General features: G+C 34.3%; 3 protein-coding genes across 3 annotated transcripts; all 3 read right to left on the bottom strand.

Annotated features, from left to right (window-relative positions):
- Window positions 1-2,190: 2,190 nt before the first annotated feature.
- Window positions 2,191-2,586, bottom strand: LOC130640702 (uncharacterized protein DDB_G0290301-like). The gene has a single exon (XM_057447217.1). The coding sequence runs from the start codon at window positions 2,584-2,586 to the stop codon at window positions 2,191-2,193; it is 396 nt and encodes a 131-aa protein (XP_057303200.1).
- On the bottom strand, window positions 2,587-3,396 carry LOC130640703 (trichohyalin-like). Its single transcript, XM_057447218.1, has one exon. The coding sequence runs from the start codon at window positions 3,394-3,396 to the stop codon at window positions 2,587-2,589; it is 810 nt and encodes a 269-aa protein (XP_057303201.1).
- A 728-nt stretch (window positions 3,397-4,124) lies between these two features.
- Window positions 4,125-4,799, bottom strand: LOC130640704 (uncharacterized protein DDB_G0290301-like). Its single transcript, XM_057447219.1, has one exon. It carries the CDS (start codon window positions 4,797-4,799, stop codon window positions 4,125-4,127), a length of 675 nt encoding a protein of 224 aa, XP_057303202.1.
- Between the last annotated feature and the right edge of the window lie 12,133 nt (window positions 4,800-16,932).

The following is a 16,932-nucleotide window of genomic DNA, read 5'->3' on the forward strand; positions in this document are numbered from 1 at the left end:
CACGTAGTAAAAAATCAGTAAATTTTATAAAGTTACATTTTTTATAAACTGCCGAATTTAAACAATCGCACCAAAATTGCTAACTAATTTGTTTTGGGGCAAATAGGTGATAATAGTATAAATGAAATAAACACTTTGAAAATAAACAATTTAGAAGTGTATTTGGAATATAATAAGTGCAGTGGACTGGCTTTACTAATCTTGAGCGATTGACGTCAAACGAATATATAATAACGTCAAAGTTTTTGTAAGACAGAACAATAAATTTACGTGAATTAATCTTGGGAAAGAAATTAATCTTGTTGTGTATATTGATTCCAATGTGTTATAAAAATTGCAGAACTTGTTCGGTATTTTCAGCTACACGCAAACTAAATGTATAGTATAGTATAGTATAGTATAGTACAGTATAGTATAGTATAGTATAGTATAGTATAGTATAGTATAGTATAGTATAGTATAGTATAGTATAGTATAGTATAGTATAGTAAAGTAAAGTATAGTATAGTATAGTATATTCTGACAATAATTTCAGGTTACTACAACCTCTAGGGTCAGCTCATAATAAATAGATAAATAGTATTAACATAAAAAAAAATAATGTTTAAATACTTTTTAAAACTAGTCGTTAGCCCGTGGAAAAATCCACGGATTCGCCCTTCTTTTTTATACCGTACTGCGTGCGTCTCGTTACTCGCGCAGCTAAGCTACCATTTAGCGTGAGAGACGGACAGACGTATACGGGGATTATAATACTTTTTAAAATGGAATTGTTAAAATATTTAACTTTGTATAGAAGAAAACAAACAGTATGTATGCATTGTTGGTCATTCCCTGGTTTGCTTGATTTCCATGAATGTTATCATACCCAATTAGGTCATACCCTTTGTTTAAAAATCAATAAAATTATAAAAGAAAAACAATTAAGTTTTGCTGTATCCTTTACAGTGTTATCGTTTATTATAAAAACAATTACTCTGCCTGCATTTAAGCAACGCAAATATTTTAAATACACAGGGGTTTGCGGTACATTTAAGAATTCATTTCGATAAATTAGCTTTATCCCGATAAATACATTTAAATGTTTTTATATTTCTTACTTTAGTGCCCATAAGATTTTGCACTTAGTATTTTTAGACTGCGGCAAGATAAAAACTCAGTTCCGCAACTTAGTTCCGAAACTGGGCTCTGTTGGGCAACTGCCTCTCCCGGGTGCTAAGAGCTTAACAAGTACGGCAAATTTGATTGGTCAGGTTGGTACTTGAGCTCTGATTGTGCATCATGAGGTGATATCTCGCATGTGTCTCGGCATGGCATGTGTTAGTAGAAAGGTATGTGGAAAGGAGGACATACGCCTCGCCCTCGTGGTATGTTGGAAGGAGGTAGTATCCTCGCCTCGTCATCTACATGTGCTAGTGAGATAGGATCGAATCAATAGCACAGTCGGTAGAGCAATCGCCCGTCAAGCGAAAGATCGTGGTTTCAGGTCCCACTCGATCCAATATCTTTGCAGCACTTGGGAAGATAATGTGCAGGATTACTTATAAAAACTCAAGTTCAAGTGTTACCACGCGTTTTGGTAATCTCTCAATGTTATACAAAAAATCTCGTGCAATAAGAAAAACCATTTGAATGGAAAGAATGATTAAGCATTATAACTGTAAGATAGAAATTAAAAATAAAAAGAAGTAATTAGACCGCAAGTGAAAGTCCCTTAGGTTAACATTTCCGACATTTTTAATTTCTATACCTCAAAAGAATATACGAAATTTTGAGCTATACAATTCGTTTCTATAGGTTATTTCTAAGTCTTGATGTCATTCTCAGTTTCGTCTCCTAGGTAACAGACAAAAAAATAAAACGCCAACAGAAAGATACATGGAAGAAAACACATTTGATTTAAATAATCAAAATTTGACAAAACAGGTGTCTAGTTGCGCTATTACTTCTAACCGCTGCAAAAAAAATTATCGTTTGTTGGAGAAAAACCACTCCATGCACTTCCTGGTCACAACATGCAGATCTATTCATCTGACGTTTTTTGCATCTGATGTTTTTCTTGCATCTGATGTTTTTCTTGCATCTGACGTTTTCTTGCATGTGACGTTTATCTTGCATCTGACGTTTTTCTTGCATTTGACGTTTTTCTTGCATCTGATGTTTTTTTTGCATGTGACGTTTTTCTTGCATCTAACGTTTTTCTTGCATCTGATGTTTATCTTGCATCTGACGTTTTTCTTGCATCTGATGTTTTTCTTGCATCTGATGTTTTTCCTGCATCTGACGTCTTTCTTGCATCCGACGTTTATCTTGCATCTGACGTTTTCCTTGCATCTGATGTTTTTCTTGCATATGACGTTTTTCTTGCATGTGACGTTTTTCTTGCATGTGACGTTTATCTTGCATCTGACGTTTATCTTGCATCTGACGTTTTTCTTGCATCTGATGTTTTTCTTGCATCTGAAGTATTTCTTGCATCTGAAGTTTTTCTTGCATCTGACGTTTTTCTTGCATTTGACGTTTTTCTTGCATCTGATGTTTTTCTTGCATATGACGTTTTTTTTGCATGTGACGTTTTTCTTGCATCTAACGTTTTTCTTGCATCTGATGTTTATCTTGCATCTGACGTTTTTCTTGCATCTGATGTTTTTCTTGCATCTGATGTTTTTCCTGCATCTGACGTCTTTCTTGCATCCGACGTTTATCTTGCATCTGATGTTTTTCTTGCATCTGATGTTTTTCTTGCATATGACGTTTTTCTTGCATGTGACGTTTTTCTTGCATGTGACGTTTATCTTGCATCTGACGTTTATCTTGCATCCGACGTTTATCTTGCATCTGATGTTTTTCTTGCATCTGATGTTTTTCTTGCATATGACGTTTTTCTTGCATGTGACGTTTTTCTTGCATGTGACGTTTATCTTGCATCTGACGTTTATCTTGCATCTGATGTTTTTCTTGCATGTGACGTTTATCTTGCATCTGACGTTTATCTTGCATCTGACGTTTATCTTGCATCTGATGTTTTTCTTGCATGTGACGTCTTTCTTGCATCCGACGTTTATCTTGCATCTGATGTTTTTCTTGCATCTGATGTTTTTCTTGCATATGACGTTTTTCTTGCATGTGACGTTTTTCTTGCATGTGACGTTTATCTTGCATCTGACGTTTATCTTGCATCCGACGTTTATCTTGCATCTGATGTTTTTCTTGCATCTGATGTTTTTCTTGCATATGACGTTTTTCTTGCATGTGACGTTTTTCTTGCATGTGACGTTTATCTTGCATCTGACGTTTATCTTGCATCTGATGTTTTTCTTGCATGTGACGTTTATCTTGCATCTGACGTTTATCTTGCATCTGATGTTTTTCTTGCATCTGACGTTTTTCTTGCATCTGACGTTTTTACATGTTAAGATTTTGCATGTGAAGTTTTTAATTTTGATGTTTTTTTTTCTGGTTTTTTTTTGCATCTTGTGTTTTGCGTCTGAGGTTTTTTGTTTTTTTTTTGCAAATAACTAACTAAATTTTATTAACATATAAGTTAACCGAAGTATCCATTTAACAGCTTTTTCTATAAATGCGACGTTATGCATCCGACCCTATACATGAGTCGTCTCTTGAAAAGTATTCAAAAATTAATTTATACACTTTTTTGTATAAACAATCGATTTTTCGTCCCAAACATTTTTTAGCTACTTGGGAAAAAACGGGGGGAAAATAAAGTAGTAATAAAGTCAGTAACCGGTAGGTTTAACGTCCTTGAAGATTCTATCCTAATGGCTGGCTATTTGTCCCCTGAGACGGTAACTTGCTTGCCTGCCAATTGACAGTACACAAGCCGATTAGCAGTCAGAAGATGGCTCCAAATGGACTGAAAACACTACATTTGAAGTGCACCGAGATGCAGACTCGAACCTGCGACCTTATGATTTCTAGTTAACAGCGCCTTACCTACACCATCCCCGCCAAATTTTAGCAATTTTGAGAGTGATTGTTTAAATTTGATATTGTTTATAAAAAAAAAGTGCATTCCTATTTACAAGACACAATAATCATCTGCAAAAAACCACAACTGTGCTTCCAAATATAAACAAACTAAAAGTGCCTTTTTTTATAAACTTCTATGTAGTGGAATGTTTTTCTTGCATATGACGTTTTTCTTGCATGTGACGTTTTTCTTGCATGTGACGTTTATCTTGCATCTGACGTTTATCTTGCATCCGACGTTTATCTTGCATCTGATGTTTTTCTTGCATCTGATGTTTTTCTTGCATATGACGTTTTTCTTGCATGTGACGTTTTTCTTGCATGTGACGTTTATCTTGCATCTGACGTTTATCTTGCATCTGATGTTTTTCTTGCATGTGACGTTTATCTTGCATCTGACGTTTATCTTGCATCTGACGTTTATCTTGCATCTGATGTTTTTCTTGCATGTGACGTCTTTCTTGCATCCGACGTTTATCTTGCATCTGATGTTTTTCTTGCATCTGATGTTTTTCTTGCATATGACGTTTTTCTTGCATGTGACGTTTTTCTTGCATGTGACGTTTATCTTGCATCTGACGTTTATCTTGCATCCGACGTTTATCTTGCATCTGATGTTTTTCTTGCATCTGATGTTTTTCTTGCATATGACGTTTTTCTTGCATGTGACGTTTTTCTTGCATGTGACGTTTATCTTGCATCTGACGTTTATCTTGCATCTGATGTTTTTCTTGCATGTGACGTTTATCTTGCATCTGACGTTTATCTTGCATCTGATGTTTTTCTTGCATCTGACGTTTTTCTTGCATCTGACGTTTTTACATGTTAAGATTTTGCATGTGAAGTTTTTAATTTTGATGTTTTTTTTTCTGGTTTTTTTTTGCATCTTGTGTTTTGCGTCTGAGGTTTTTTGTTTTTTTTTTGCAAATAACTAACTAAATTTTATTAACATATAAGTTAACCGAAGTATCCATTTAACAGCTTTTTCTATAAATGCGACGTTATGCATCCGACCCTATACATGAGTCGTCTCTTGAAAAGTATTCAAAAATTAATTTATACACTTTTTTGTATAAACAATCGATTTTTCGTCCCAAACATTTTTTAGCTACTTGGGAAAAAACGGGGGGAAAATAAAGTAGTAATAAAGTCAGTAACCGGTAGGTTTAACGTCCTTGAAGATTCTATCCTAATGGCTGGCTATTTGTCCCCTGAGACGGTAACTTGCTTGCCTGCCAATTGACAGTACACAAGCCGATTAGCAGTCAGAAGATGGCTCCAAATGGACTGAAAACACTACATTTGAAGTGCACCGAGATGCAGACTCGAACCTGCGACCTTATGATTTCTAGTTAACAGCGCCTTACCTACACCATCCCCGCCAAATTTTAGCAATTTTGAGAGTGATTGTTTAAATTTGATATTGTTTATAAAAAAAAAGTGCATTCCTATTTACAAGACACAATAATCATCTGCAAAAAACCACAACTGTGCTTCCAAATATAAACAAACTAAAAGTGCCTTTTTTTATAAACTTCTATGTAGTGGAATCAGTCTAAAGGCGACGGTCCACTGGTGCAAAAATAAAAGTCGAGGTTAAAAATTTTTCCATAAACTTTAATGTAAAATTAACCAATCTGTTCCGAGTTTTAAGTTCTGTTATATAAGAAGGTTTTTACTTCAGAGCATGTCCGCTTTAGACAAAACCCATTGCACTCAATTTTGCAACGTTTTGTATGCTTTAACTAAGCTGTTGTCTTTATACACTTTATTTACTTTTTTGAGATGTGTCATTAACGGAGGAATTGGCAAGGGAAATGTAATATATCAAAAAACATCTCGCAGAACGTACTGCTGACAAAACAGGACATAGATATGACAACATAATGGCATGGATAAGATATTCTGCGTCCTTATGATGTCAGCTCTTCTCTTTTCTGTGACGTAGTCGTTTAGTGTAGGCTGGTTGTGAATAAGTGAGAGATTTCACTCTTTCGTGTGAAGGTGTTGGGCCTTTTAAAGCCTCATTTAGTTCGTTGTTTTGTTCGTATTTTCATTCTTCGTTCGCCATTTTGTTCCTTTGTTTCAATATGCGAACTTCTTCTCGTTTTTTTTCTCGTACACGTTGACCGCTTTTATTATTTTAAATTTAAATCTATATTTTATTTTTTTTTGCATTTATTTTTATGCTATTAAATTACATATTCATTGATACGAACGATGGTGCGAACATAATTTACTTAATATTGAACAGAATTTAGGCTAAACAAAAAATATACTGCCACTATCTAAAACTTCCATCTTAAATCACCATGATACGTTCAATCATTTTGCAAGATGAAAAGAAATCATCTGTTTAGTAGTTATGAAAATAAAATCTTGTTTTTCTCTTTTGATGGACTTGTCAAGGCCGTCTACTAGTGAGTAAGCGGCATGACACGTCGTAACACTTGTTTTTCATTTCTGCTTAATTTTTTATCAGTTTTATTTCTCGTATGTCGAACTTGAACTGGAGTACTTGTAGTAGTAAAAATGGTTTTGTCATCAAGCTCTTGATTTAACTGTTTATATGCGAATTTCTCTGAAAATGATAGACGGCGATTCTGTTCTTCAACCTCTAAGTATAAAGGAATGGTCTTACTTCTTGACCGTTGATTTTCACGTATATATAAATTCTGAGTAGAAACATATAATTGAATTCTTTTCCATTTTTCTTCTTCTTTGTCGTCTTTTTTCGCTATCACATTATTTTCAATTTCCTTATTTTCCCGTTTGATGTTGTGGCCTTTATTTTCCCCATTCTTTGGCATGGTTTCGTTGTTGTTATTTTCGTTATTGTCGTAACAACCTAACAAAATAAATCTAACCAGTTTTCTCATGTTTTTTTTCTGACTGTTAGCTACATCTTACAACTCGCTATTAGCAATTAAATTTTAGAAACGAGAGAGTCCCAGGCAATTAAATAGTTTTTGCATCGGGAAGCTCATTATAAAAACCGTTTTTAAATTGGATTTCCTATTTGTTACCAAGCAACAGCTTGTACTTATTGTATTTAACACGAATTTTTTTTTATGTTTTCAGCAAAGTTTATTTTGTAATTTTAGACTGGAAACCGTAAAATATCTATATTATAATGGGTAGTACCAAATCGTGTGCTTGCCCCCACCTATCCCAACTTACCCCACCCACCTTCACTCAGCCAAATTATTTACCCACCAACCCTACCCAGCTAAAAAAATTATCCACCCACCCTACCCAGTTAAAATAATTATCCACTAACCCTCACCCGGCCAAAACATTTTGCTTATATGGATAAGAAAGCATTGATCCAGATTAAACAGGTTTTTTTATAATTTAACTTAATGAATGCCTTTAAAATGTTCTTAACTTTTTAAATTTAAAGTCTTAAAATGTTCTTAAATTGTTCTTAATTTTCCTCTATTCATTTTCAAAATTTAAAGTTTAAAACATTTCAGTAACTCTTGGTATTGTCAAATTTTCTTGATATGTTCTTAATTTTAAATCTCTGAAGAAATATGTAGTAGTTATTGCACAGTGCCAAGAAAATATCGAAGCCTTAAGGCGAGTGAAATATACGGAAACGAAAAAACGAGAAAAATATAACGATGTTTTTCTAGAACAAGTGCGATAACTAGTTTATCATGTAAACCGAGTATAAATCATTGTAATTTAGTATATTCCACAGACGATTGTTTAGTTGTAGTTATCGTTGCAAATTGCCTTTATCTCGCAAAAATATTATGCCTAATCAGTACCGCTGATGTATGATAAGTTATCGAATTAAACACAAAACTCCTTCAACGCGCTGTGGATATATTCTTAATTCACAGTTAAACTAAAAATCTCTACGGTGGAGAGCACTGGCTATTTTCTTAAATGACTATGTGGGAACAAACAAATAATTGAACCGTGAATATTTACTAGGTAACGCTAAATCACTTTTGGGCGACTGCCCCTACCCTAGCGTAGAATTCTTAATCATACGGTCATATCTTGCGCTATCTCGAACATCCAAGTTCAATTGAAAAATAGAAAGTATAGATAGCTAGCTAAACAGAAAGTAAAAAGTCAGGCAGTTAAAAGACTACAAAAGATTATCACTTTAAGAAAATGTACGCCCAGAATTAAATAAGGATAAAGTACTCCAAAATACCTCGTTCCCAGAGCATTTTGTCTTTTTAGGGTCCAAAGGACCCTGGGGAAGAGCAGTGGCAAAAAAGGAGAATTCCAGTGTTTTAAATGCACATTAAAATATTTCTTCGCAAGCATAAAATTTAAAACATGAAATTTTGAAACTATTTTGTGAGAAAACTCTATCGCCCGGCTATAGAGGGGACCCAGGATAGGTGCAGGGTCGGAACAACGATAATTTCGTTACGGTGGTTACCACCGTAGTAATTTGCCCATGGGTACGACGGTTTTTGAAAACAATAGAAAACATGAAAGATTAGCTGCGTGCGAGATTTGAACCGTACTGCAAATTTTCGCACGTGACCGGCTGAAAATGACTACTCTCAGAAGGTCGATAAAAAGAAATTCACGGACAAGTTCTTGTTTTTCAAGAAAAACAATAACTCTACTCAGCGAGTTATTAACCAATCAGGAAAATAATATTAGCTTTTTGCACTGCAGAATTGAATAATAAGTAAAAATTGCACTCGTTTCTCGGCAGAAAATAATATTATAGCATATATTTCGAGTAGATTAACCACTCACCAGTGCGAAAAAAACTCTAACCATAAGATGAGTTTCTATATTTTATATATATTTAAAAGAAACAAAAAAAACGCACGGTACTAATTAAACATTGCTGTGTAGTATATAGAAAATGTAACAAAACTCGTTGACGAATAAAGAAGATGGTGTAGTTATTTTTGCTATATTGCTAAAGTTAACACTTCACAATAGAATGGATAATCGCCCACCACTGGTACTCTTCTGTTAAATTCTCTAGATTTGAAAAGTTCCTGTCAGCAGAGAGAAAGTGGTAGAGAAGTCAAAAGCGACCATTTTATGCGCAAAGATTTTTATTTTACAACATTGTTTAAGTTTGCACCTTAAATTAAATATAAATCAAATTGAATCCCTCCGATATGGAAGATTAAAATAACAGTAAAAATGATTGTGTAATAACAGAGGTATCTGGAGGAGAACCTAAAAAGGGAGAAATAATATTTTGCAATTGAGATTATCTCTGAAGATGGACATTGTATATCGCACTGTTTTGCCACTAATTTTGGAGAGCCACTTACGCATGTTTTAAATCGCTTAGAACAAGAATCTCTCAAAAATATTTCCCTATATAAAAGTTTTTCGATTTGTGAAATATATGAATATATAAATGGAAAGGTGATGAAATTCTTTGTGAAATATATGAATATATAAATGAAAAGGTGATACAATAACGCAACTGTGGACTTGTTCTTAATTGCGTTCTCCAGAATTTACCAAACAAAAGTAGTTGTCTACCATGCAGATAGGGTAAATACTTTGCATGCCTGACACACGGTTACGCCCATTATAATGCTTGTGTACGTTTGTCAAGTAGACCAGTATCTCGATTGGACATTGAATGGACATTTGCCCATGTATACAAAAACTCAATTTTCCCGTTGATAGGAGAAGTGTATCTTTACATCTCTTTGTTTTCCGCTATATATTTCCTTGTGTAAACCAGGGAAATGTAAATCTCTTTTCATTTCTTTTTTCAACACTATTGTTAACGACTTAACAACGAAACGCGTCTTAACATTTTCTTTTCTTTACCACTCATTTTCTCTCCAGATTTATCTTTCATTTGCTTTAATTGGACTGGTACTTCCAAAAGTTGAGGCAATTTATCGTCATCAAGCTCCTGATATAACTGCTTATACGCGTATTTCTCGGAACAAGAAATCTTACGACTCTTTTGTTCAACTGTTAAAGTCGGAGGTACAGTGTTACTTCGCAGTCGTGGATTTTCACGTTCCTGAGAAATCACAGATGGTAGATTCAACTTAATTTCATGCCAATAAGTCACTTTTCTGTCATCTTTGCCATTCCCATCCTTACTAATTTTTATCTTGCTATCATTTTTTCCATTTTTCCTTGCTTTGTTTTCCTCGCTTTTATTTGATTCATCGTTGAAACAAAATGATAAAAGAATTCTTAACAAATTTCCCATCCTGTTATTTTTTCCTATGTTTGAAATTAGCATTGTAAATTGTGAAAATCGCTCAGGTATTTATTTTATTCGATAGATTAATTAATAGGGTTTATTGAACATTTTGTTATCAGGCTGTTGTGGCTTTGTTGTTATAGATACCAGTTGTCACAATAAAATAATTAAGGCGACCTTGTTAAAGATAAGTCTGTGCTTTTAACCTCGCAGCAAGGACGATAAAACAATATCGCATTTAAGATTTATAGCTTGAAGATTTCGTGCGTGGTTTCACATGACCCGGCTTTGAACTACAGAGATTGGAGATTACTCATGGGTAACTCTGATATATTTTTTTATGTTAAGGGGGATTTTTACGAAGCGAATTGAGCGGCGAGTCCGACGGCGAATTGTATCTGAGCATGCGCAGTTTTGTTTGTTTTGATTTTGCATCGAACTGCGCATGCTCAGATACAATTCGCCGTCGAATTCGCCGCTCAATTCGCTTCGTGAAAATCCCCCTTTATACATACCTACAAATTTCTTTAGAATATTTTCTTTTATAAGAATCGTTGCGCTGTAAGTACCGAAAGTGACAAGCATTAGTATTAAATAAATCTTTATGTGATAACACTAAGCATCTAAAGAATTAAAATCTGTTTAAATTGAAGTTATTCAACTGTAGAATATTTACATTTATCTTGTCAATACTGTCCAAATAATTCCTTGTTGTGCGGGACACATTGTATACTGTAGCCATAAAAAAAGCATTTGGAATCTTCTAAATCGTTATGAAGGAACAGTAAAATGTAAGTTTCTGCTTTCTATCCTTTGTTTTCTTTTTACAACATCATTATTAATTATTCAGCTGCGAAACCCGTCTTAACATTCTCTTTTCTTTACCACTCATCTTTTTCCTAGGTTCATCTCTTATACGACTCAGATGGATTGGCACTTCTAAAGCTTTAGTTATTTTACTGTCATCAAGTTCCAGATATAACTGTCTATACGCATAAATCTCAGAACATGAAACTTTGCGACTTTTCTGTTCATTTTTTAAATACGTAGGTACTGTGTTACTTCTTATTCTGTTGTTTACATTTTCATGAGAAGTTTGATCTGGAAGGTTTAATTGAATTTCATGAGAATTTTTTACTTTTTCGTCAACTTTCTGATTACCATTTTTTGCTATTTCTTTCTTTCTTTTTTCGTTATTTTTTTTCTTATTTACGTCTGTTTCGTTTACATGTTTATCGCTTTCACTTTGTTCATCGTCAAACATACAGGATAAAAAAAGTCTTAAAAATTTTGCCATACTCTCTTTTTTCCTGTACAGACCTTCAGTATTTATGACATTAGAAACCGTGTACAGTTATTTACTTGTCTTATGCAAAAGATTACTCAATAAGTTTTATTGAACAGTTGGATATAAGTTATTTGCTTTGGTGTTGCTATAGTTGTAAATAAACTTTATAAGATAATTAAGCGGACTGATTTATTGCTTATCCATACATTTTGTAATAATAAAGTCTTAATTTTTTTTAACTAATGTTAAATTTCTGTAAATACACAGTAGACTTCTCTTTAATAATAACCGTATTTTGTTTTTCCGCCCTAAAAAAAAAAAGAAGGGTTACAGAAACACGAAATGCAGAATGTAATGGAGGGACGAGCCCGGGGATTTTTTTACGGGTAACCGACTAGTCTATATACGTCTGTCACGCAAAAGGGTGCCGCAAGTAGCGAGTCGCGCGCATGCGGTATAAAAAAGACGGGCGAACCCATGGATTCTGATCTTGCAATCCTAACAAAAAGCTGAAGGGGAAAGGGGTGGATTTTGGTTTCTAGGTTGAGAGATTGAGATTAGCTTTATAACTTTTACGTTTTCTTCAACATGCCCAACGAAAACGACGTTTGGACAGGTTGTAGAGTAGCTTATAAATCGGGATATCTACTCACTCGTTCTCCAACGTCCCAGGAACATTTCTGCTTTGTAGTAGCCTTGCCTTTGCTTTTTAACTACATTTGAAGAGCAGAATATTATTGCTTTAATTTTGTTAAATTTTATATTGTTTTGTTTCATTTCATGCAATGATGAAGATAGTAAACGATAGTAAACGATAAGAAAATATTTACACACGTTCAAAACTTTCCACTTGTTGTCGATTGTTAACGGAAGTTACCAAACCAAGTGAGTCATGTCACTAAGGTAAGAAATAAAAAGCATATTATATTAAATTAAACTTTAATCTTTTTGACCTGATTTCACAAATTTAACATTTTAATTCTGACGACTCTTTGGTGATAAATAAAAACATAATTAGAGCGTCGTGGATTTTTTTTGGCTGCTAAAACTAAACGAAAAACAATTCCTATTCACGATGTCAGCATACAAAATAACAGAAACTCGTTAAGCGTATCTGAGAGGAATCCTCTAGAAATTTATACGTATATCCAAAATGTATTGCTATGTATCACATTTCTAGTTTTCAAGAAAATTAAAAATACTCTTCGTGAAAAGTTTGATCATCTGGGAAATGAAGACATTGATAAAATTATATACTTTCTTTTGCTGACGTTCAGTTTCTTACAAACAAAAATTTTCGCTTGCAAGAAAATCTACGTAAGCACTTACGAAACTTTGTCAGTGTTTACGTACTTTCCGTTAAACATGTCATGTACATTAATATTTTACGCAACATAAGAGAATAAATGAACACTGCCCAGTCCGTAAGCCCTTACGCAAAGCTTTACGCACATGTGAATGCAGCTTTAGGGGACTTGAGATTTTGCGAATATTTTTTTGTGCGAGGTGTACATATACATATCGAAGTATTCTGAAGGATTCCATTAAGGTAGCGGTAATCACTAGATATGCCCAGATGTACCCAACGGAGTTACAGCTACTCATTGGCTAAAAACATTACAAACAAATTCAGCGTTGTGTAGCTCAGCTTACTGAGGTTGCTGCATTATCACATCTCCTGTTTTCAAAAATGCTTCTTCAACTTCGTATCAAAAATTTCTTTATTTTTGAGGAGTGTAGTATTTAATAATTAATTTCTAATTCGCTTTGCTTAAACGAAATTAACCTTATTTATTTTACCGTAGCCAGACCTGACAGAATAAAAACAAGTTGTTTGAGAAGAGGAGTCGTCTTAGCTTGGCTTCTTTAGCCTAAAAGGTCGTCACATAATTTACCCTACAAAACTTTACAATACTCTGCAAAACCACAATATCATTATTTCTCTCACAAAACTGTTAAAGAACACTAAAAAATTATAACAAAAAGTACCCTTAACATAATTTTTGCCTGCGCAATGGCATAATAAACTTTCTCCTTAACTTTAGGGTGGGTGGGAGGCTGCTTGAATACTTGAAAGCTAATCGACGTGTGATTGAATTTTGCTTAAAATCACGTGACAACGTGATACCGAGGTTAGTAATGTAAGGCCTGTTCTACACCGAAGATAAATTCTGAAACGTGCGCAGTGAGTGTTATACAGAAAGCGTGAAGGAAGTACGCAATGTTAAGTATACTGGCAACCTTGACCCCCGGGCTCTTTGTCTCATTTTCAAAACGGGACGGGCAGGTATATCAAAAAGGGAAAAGAAGAATATACTTACCCTTCTAAACCATTGCTTGGGCAAATAAAAGTTTTATAGACAAGTGGCTTTTACTTTTCCTGTCAATATAGCTAACCTGTCCCGTAGTTGCATGTATATGTTTTGATAAGCAACTTATCTGTTGACCTGGTGCTTTAGTTACAAAAATTTGCCTTTCATAAGAAAGTTGCTTAGTGAATCCGTACTGGATTGGTATAGGTTCCTGTGTTTTTTAATATTAATTCTTTATCGTTCTTTTCAATGGTCGTAATGATCGTAAATTCGGTTACCATAGGTTATCTATATGCGCGTAATCTGCTACCTTGCATACTATACAACATCTATATAATAATACGCCAGCTGTCTGTGACTTTTGCAAAGTGGATAAAATTTCTTTGATAAAGTCTATAAAACATCGCGTATAAATTTGTTCTGTAAATTAGCAAACTTTGACGTTAGAGCAATATTGACCTAGCACCTAGGACCAATTTGGGTAATTTTCCAAAACCTGGTTCCCCAATCCGTTTCGGAATGGACGGGTTGATGACGTCATCAAAAAACCTTTAAACCCCAATATCTCTGCAACCGTTTGTCAAAAGTACATGATCCTATACATTTTCTTGATCATCGTTTCAAGGTCTATACGATAAAGGTAATAGGGATATAAATTTCTGAAAATTTTTTTTGCGTTTTAACGGGCCATTGCTGACGTCAGCAAAATTTTTAAACCCTTTTATGTCCTTTGTCGTTCGTAGAAAAGATATGATCCTATATATCATTTTGATCAGCATTTCAACCTCTACACGTTACAGGCAACGAATAAACTAAATTTCGCCAATTTTTTTTGGATTTGCAATGCTGACGTCAGCAAACCAACTTTTTCAATGTCCTATTGCCTAAGTGGATTTTTCCACAAGTCTTTATCGACGACACTACTTATTACAAAGCTTGAGAAAAACCAGAAGGACAACAAATACAAAAGGAGAGATCTCACTGAAGTCTTCTTGTTCTCTATGCTTTATTATACTATACCTTAGTGATTAACAAAATTCCATCCTATCTTTTTACGATGCACGCAACCGCTTTCGTCACGTCGGTTGTAATAATTCCTCTTCAAGCGTCTTCAACAGGAGTACGAAACCGCTCTTGCGGTGCACGTAACACGATAGCCATCAACCGATATTTCAGAGGGTAAGTGTGGTATTTAGTTAGTCTTTTTAGCTGTTGGCATTGTCTATGGATCTCTATTAGTCGGCGTTGTCTTGTCTTTTAATGTTTGCCAGCATATTTTGGATTAAGTTTTATTTGCAGATGATTTCGTGATCGTTATTGAAATTTTTGTTGTTTTGCAAGTTGCGTTGATTAATTCTAATACGCAGATTGATGAATTAACGTTGTTGACATTTTTTTGTTCATTAATTTTTAATTTGTGGATTTGTAAGTTTGTGTTCGTTGTTGACATTATTGTTGCCTTGTTACAAGAGAGCCACCTAAATTTTTTTTTGATTTCACGTCAAATTTTTACCAAATGCCTAGAGTAAATAACTTTTTGGTTCAAAAACAGGAGCCTGTTTATTCTGCAAATGAATTTAACTGAAGATCTTAGGAACACAGAAAAAAGGTTAACGTGGTCAAGATCAATCCATTTTCGAAACCACAGTCGAAAACCAATTGTTGCTGGCATCAAATATTGTTTATACAAAAGATGCTCACCATGTTATGGCGAACGAATGTGGGCGACAATAGAAATGTTTGTATCTTGTCTGTACCTTAATTATGTAAAATCTACCAAAAGTATATTTAATTAAATTTTGAGCAGAACGACGCATGTTAATATATTCCTCGTGTTAAGTCTGCAAGCCTGTTATTCCCTCATGCAAGATGGTGTAAAGGATATGCAGGAACTGCAATCAAGTAATTAGGGACTGCATCGTTACTAATCAACAAATGTATATCCTCGTTCCCAGGGTTTGTTGTCTATGTCAAAGCCGCTAGCGCTTACTTGCCGAAAAGGCAAAAGCCCCTGGGGACGAGGATGCAAGTCGTAGGAAGCCTGAGACATTGTATCAAATGGCTTTGACTGTCATCATTGCTATAACAAACATCTTGTTTGTTTAGAGAGTAAAATTACTTGGGACAATAATAATCCTGCGAATATTTTGCCAGATATTTAACCAATTTATCATGTCAGATTTTAGTTCAAACTTTATTTTCTTTTTTTTTCCATATGATTTTAAAAATGTTTCAGACCACTATTGATGACATCACAAACATTTTTTACTGTTTTTGAAACTGTACATTGATATATACGAAAATATATTACCAGTCATCCAGAGGAAACTATTATCTTTAAGATTGTTAAAGTATAGTTAGCTTTTTTCTGTTTAACCCTATTCGGTCCGGGGGGGGCGGATTCCGCCCCCCCTGACGGTTTTTTTTAATAACTCCTGATTGCTTTCCTATATAGCTATGATACTTACTGAGTTCCAACATTTATCTATTAGACACCTGCATGCTAAATTTTTAGTTCCCATACCTTTCAGAGGCTTTGATATTGGCCATTACTCGAACTACCCCTAAAATCTCTATGAAATCCTTATAATGAGAAAAATATAATAACTCCTGTTAGGATTATCCTTAGAACTTGAAACTTGCAACACAACTTTGTTTCATCAAGAAGAATCATTTTGAATAATTTTGACACGTGACTAATCCGATTTCCCGATTTTATCGGATTTTACCCGAAAATCGGAAAAAAACGGATTTTCGGGCAATTTTCGGCAATTTTTTTTCCGATCCATGAAAAAACCAGACGATATGTTAAAAAAAATTTATTTAGCTTTCAAAAACTTCAAACAGAATGTAAAAATTCACTCTAGAACAAAAGTAATTATATTTTAAGCAGATAGTTGCATTTTTAACAATTTTCAAGTTTCTGATGACGTCACAGAAAATGTGCTGTAGAAAGCAAAAATTTATTGCTGCCATTTTGTTCCTTTTATGACGTACTATAAGTGTGCCAAGTTTGATTCAATTTGAACAATCCTATAAAAAGTTATTGAGGGGGGGGGCGGAATCCGCCCCCCCCCCCCCCCCCCCCGGTCATAGTATGTTCGAAAAACCCCGAACCGAATAGGGTTAATGATAATTTGAACAGTTTGGTTTTTCTATCATTA

This window comes from Hydractinia symbiolongicarpus, chromosome 4, assembly GCF_029227915.1.
Source record: "Hydractinia symbiolongicarpus strain clone_291-10 chromosome 4, HSymV2.1, whole genome shotgun sequence".
Taxonomy (NCBI): Eukaryota; Metazoa; Cnidaria; class Hydrozoa; order Anthoathecata; family Hydractiniidae; genus Hydractinia; species Hydractinia symbiolongicarpus.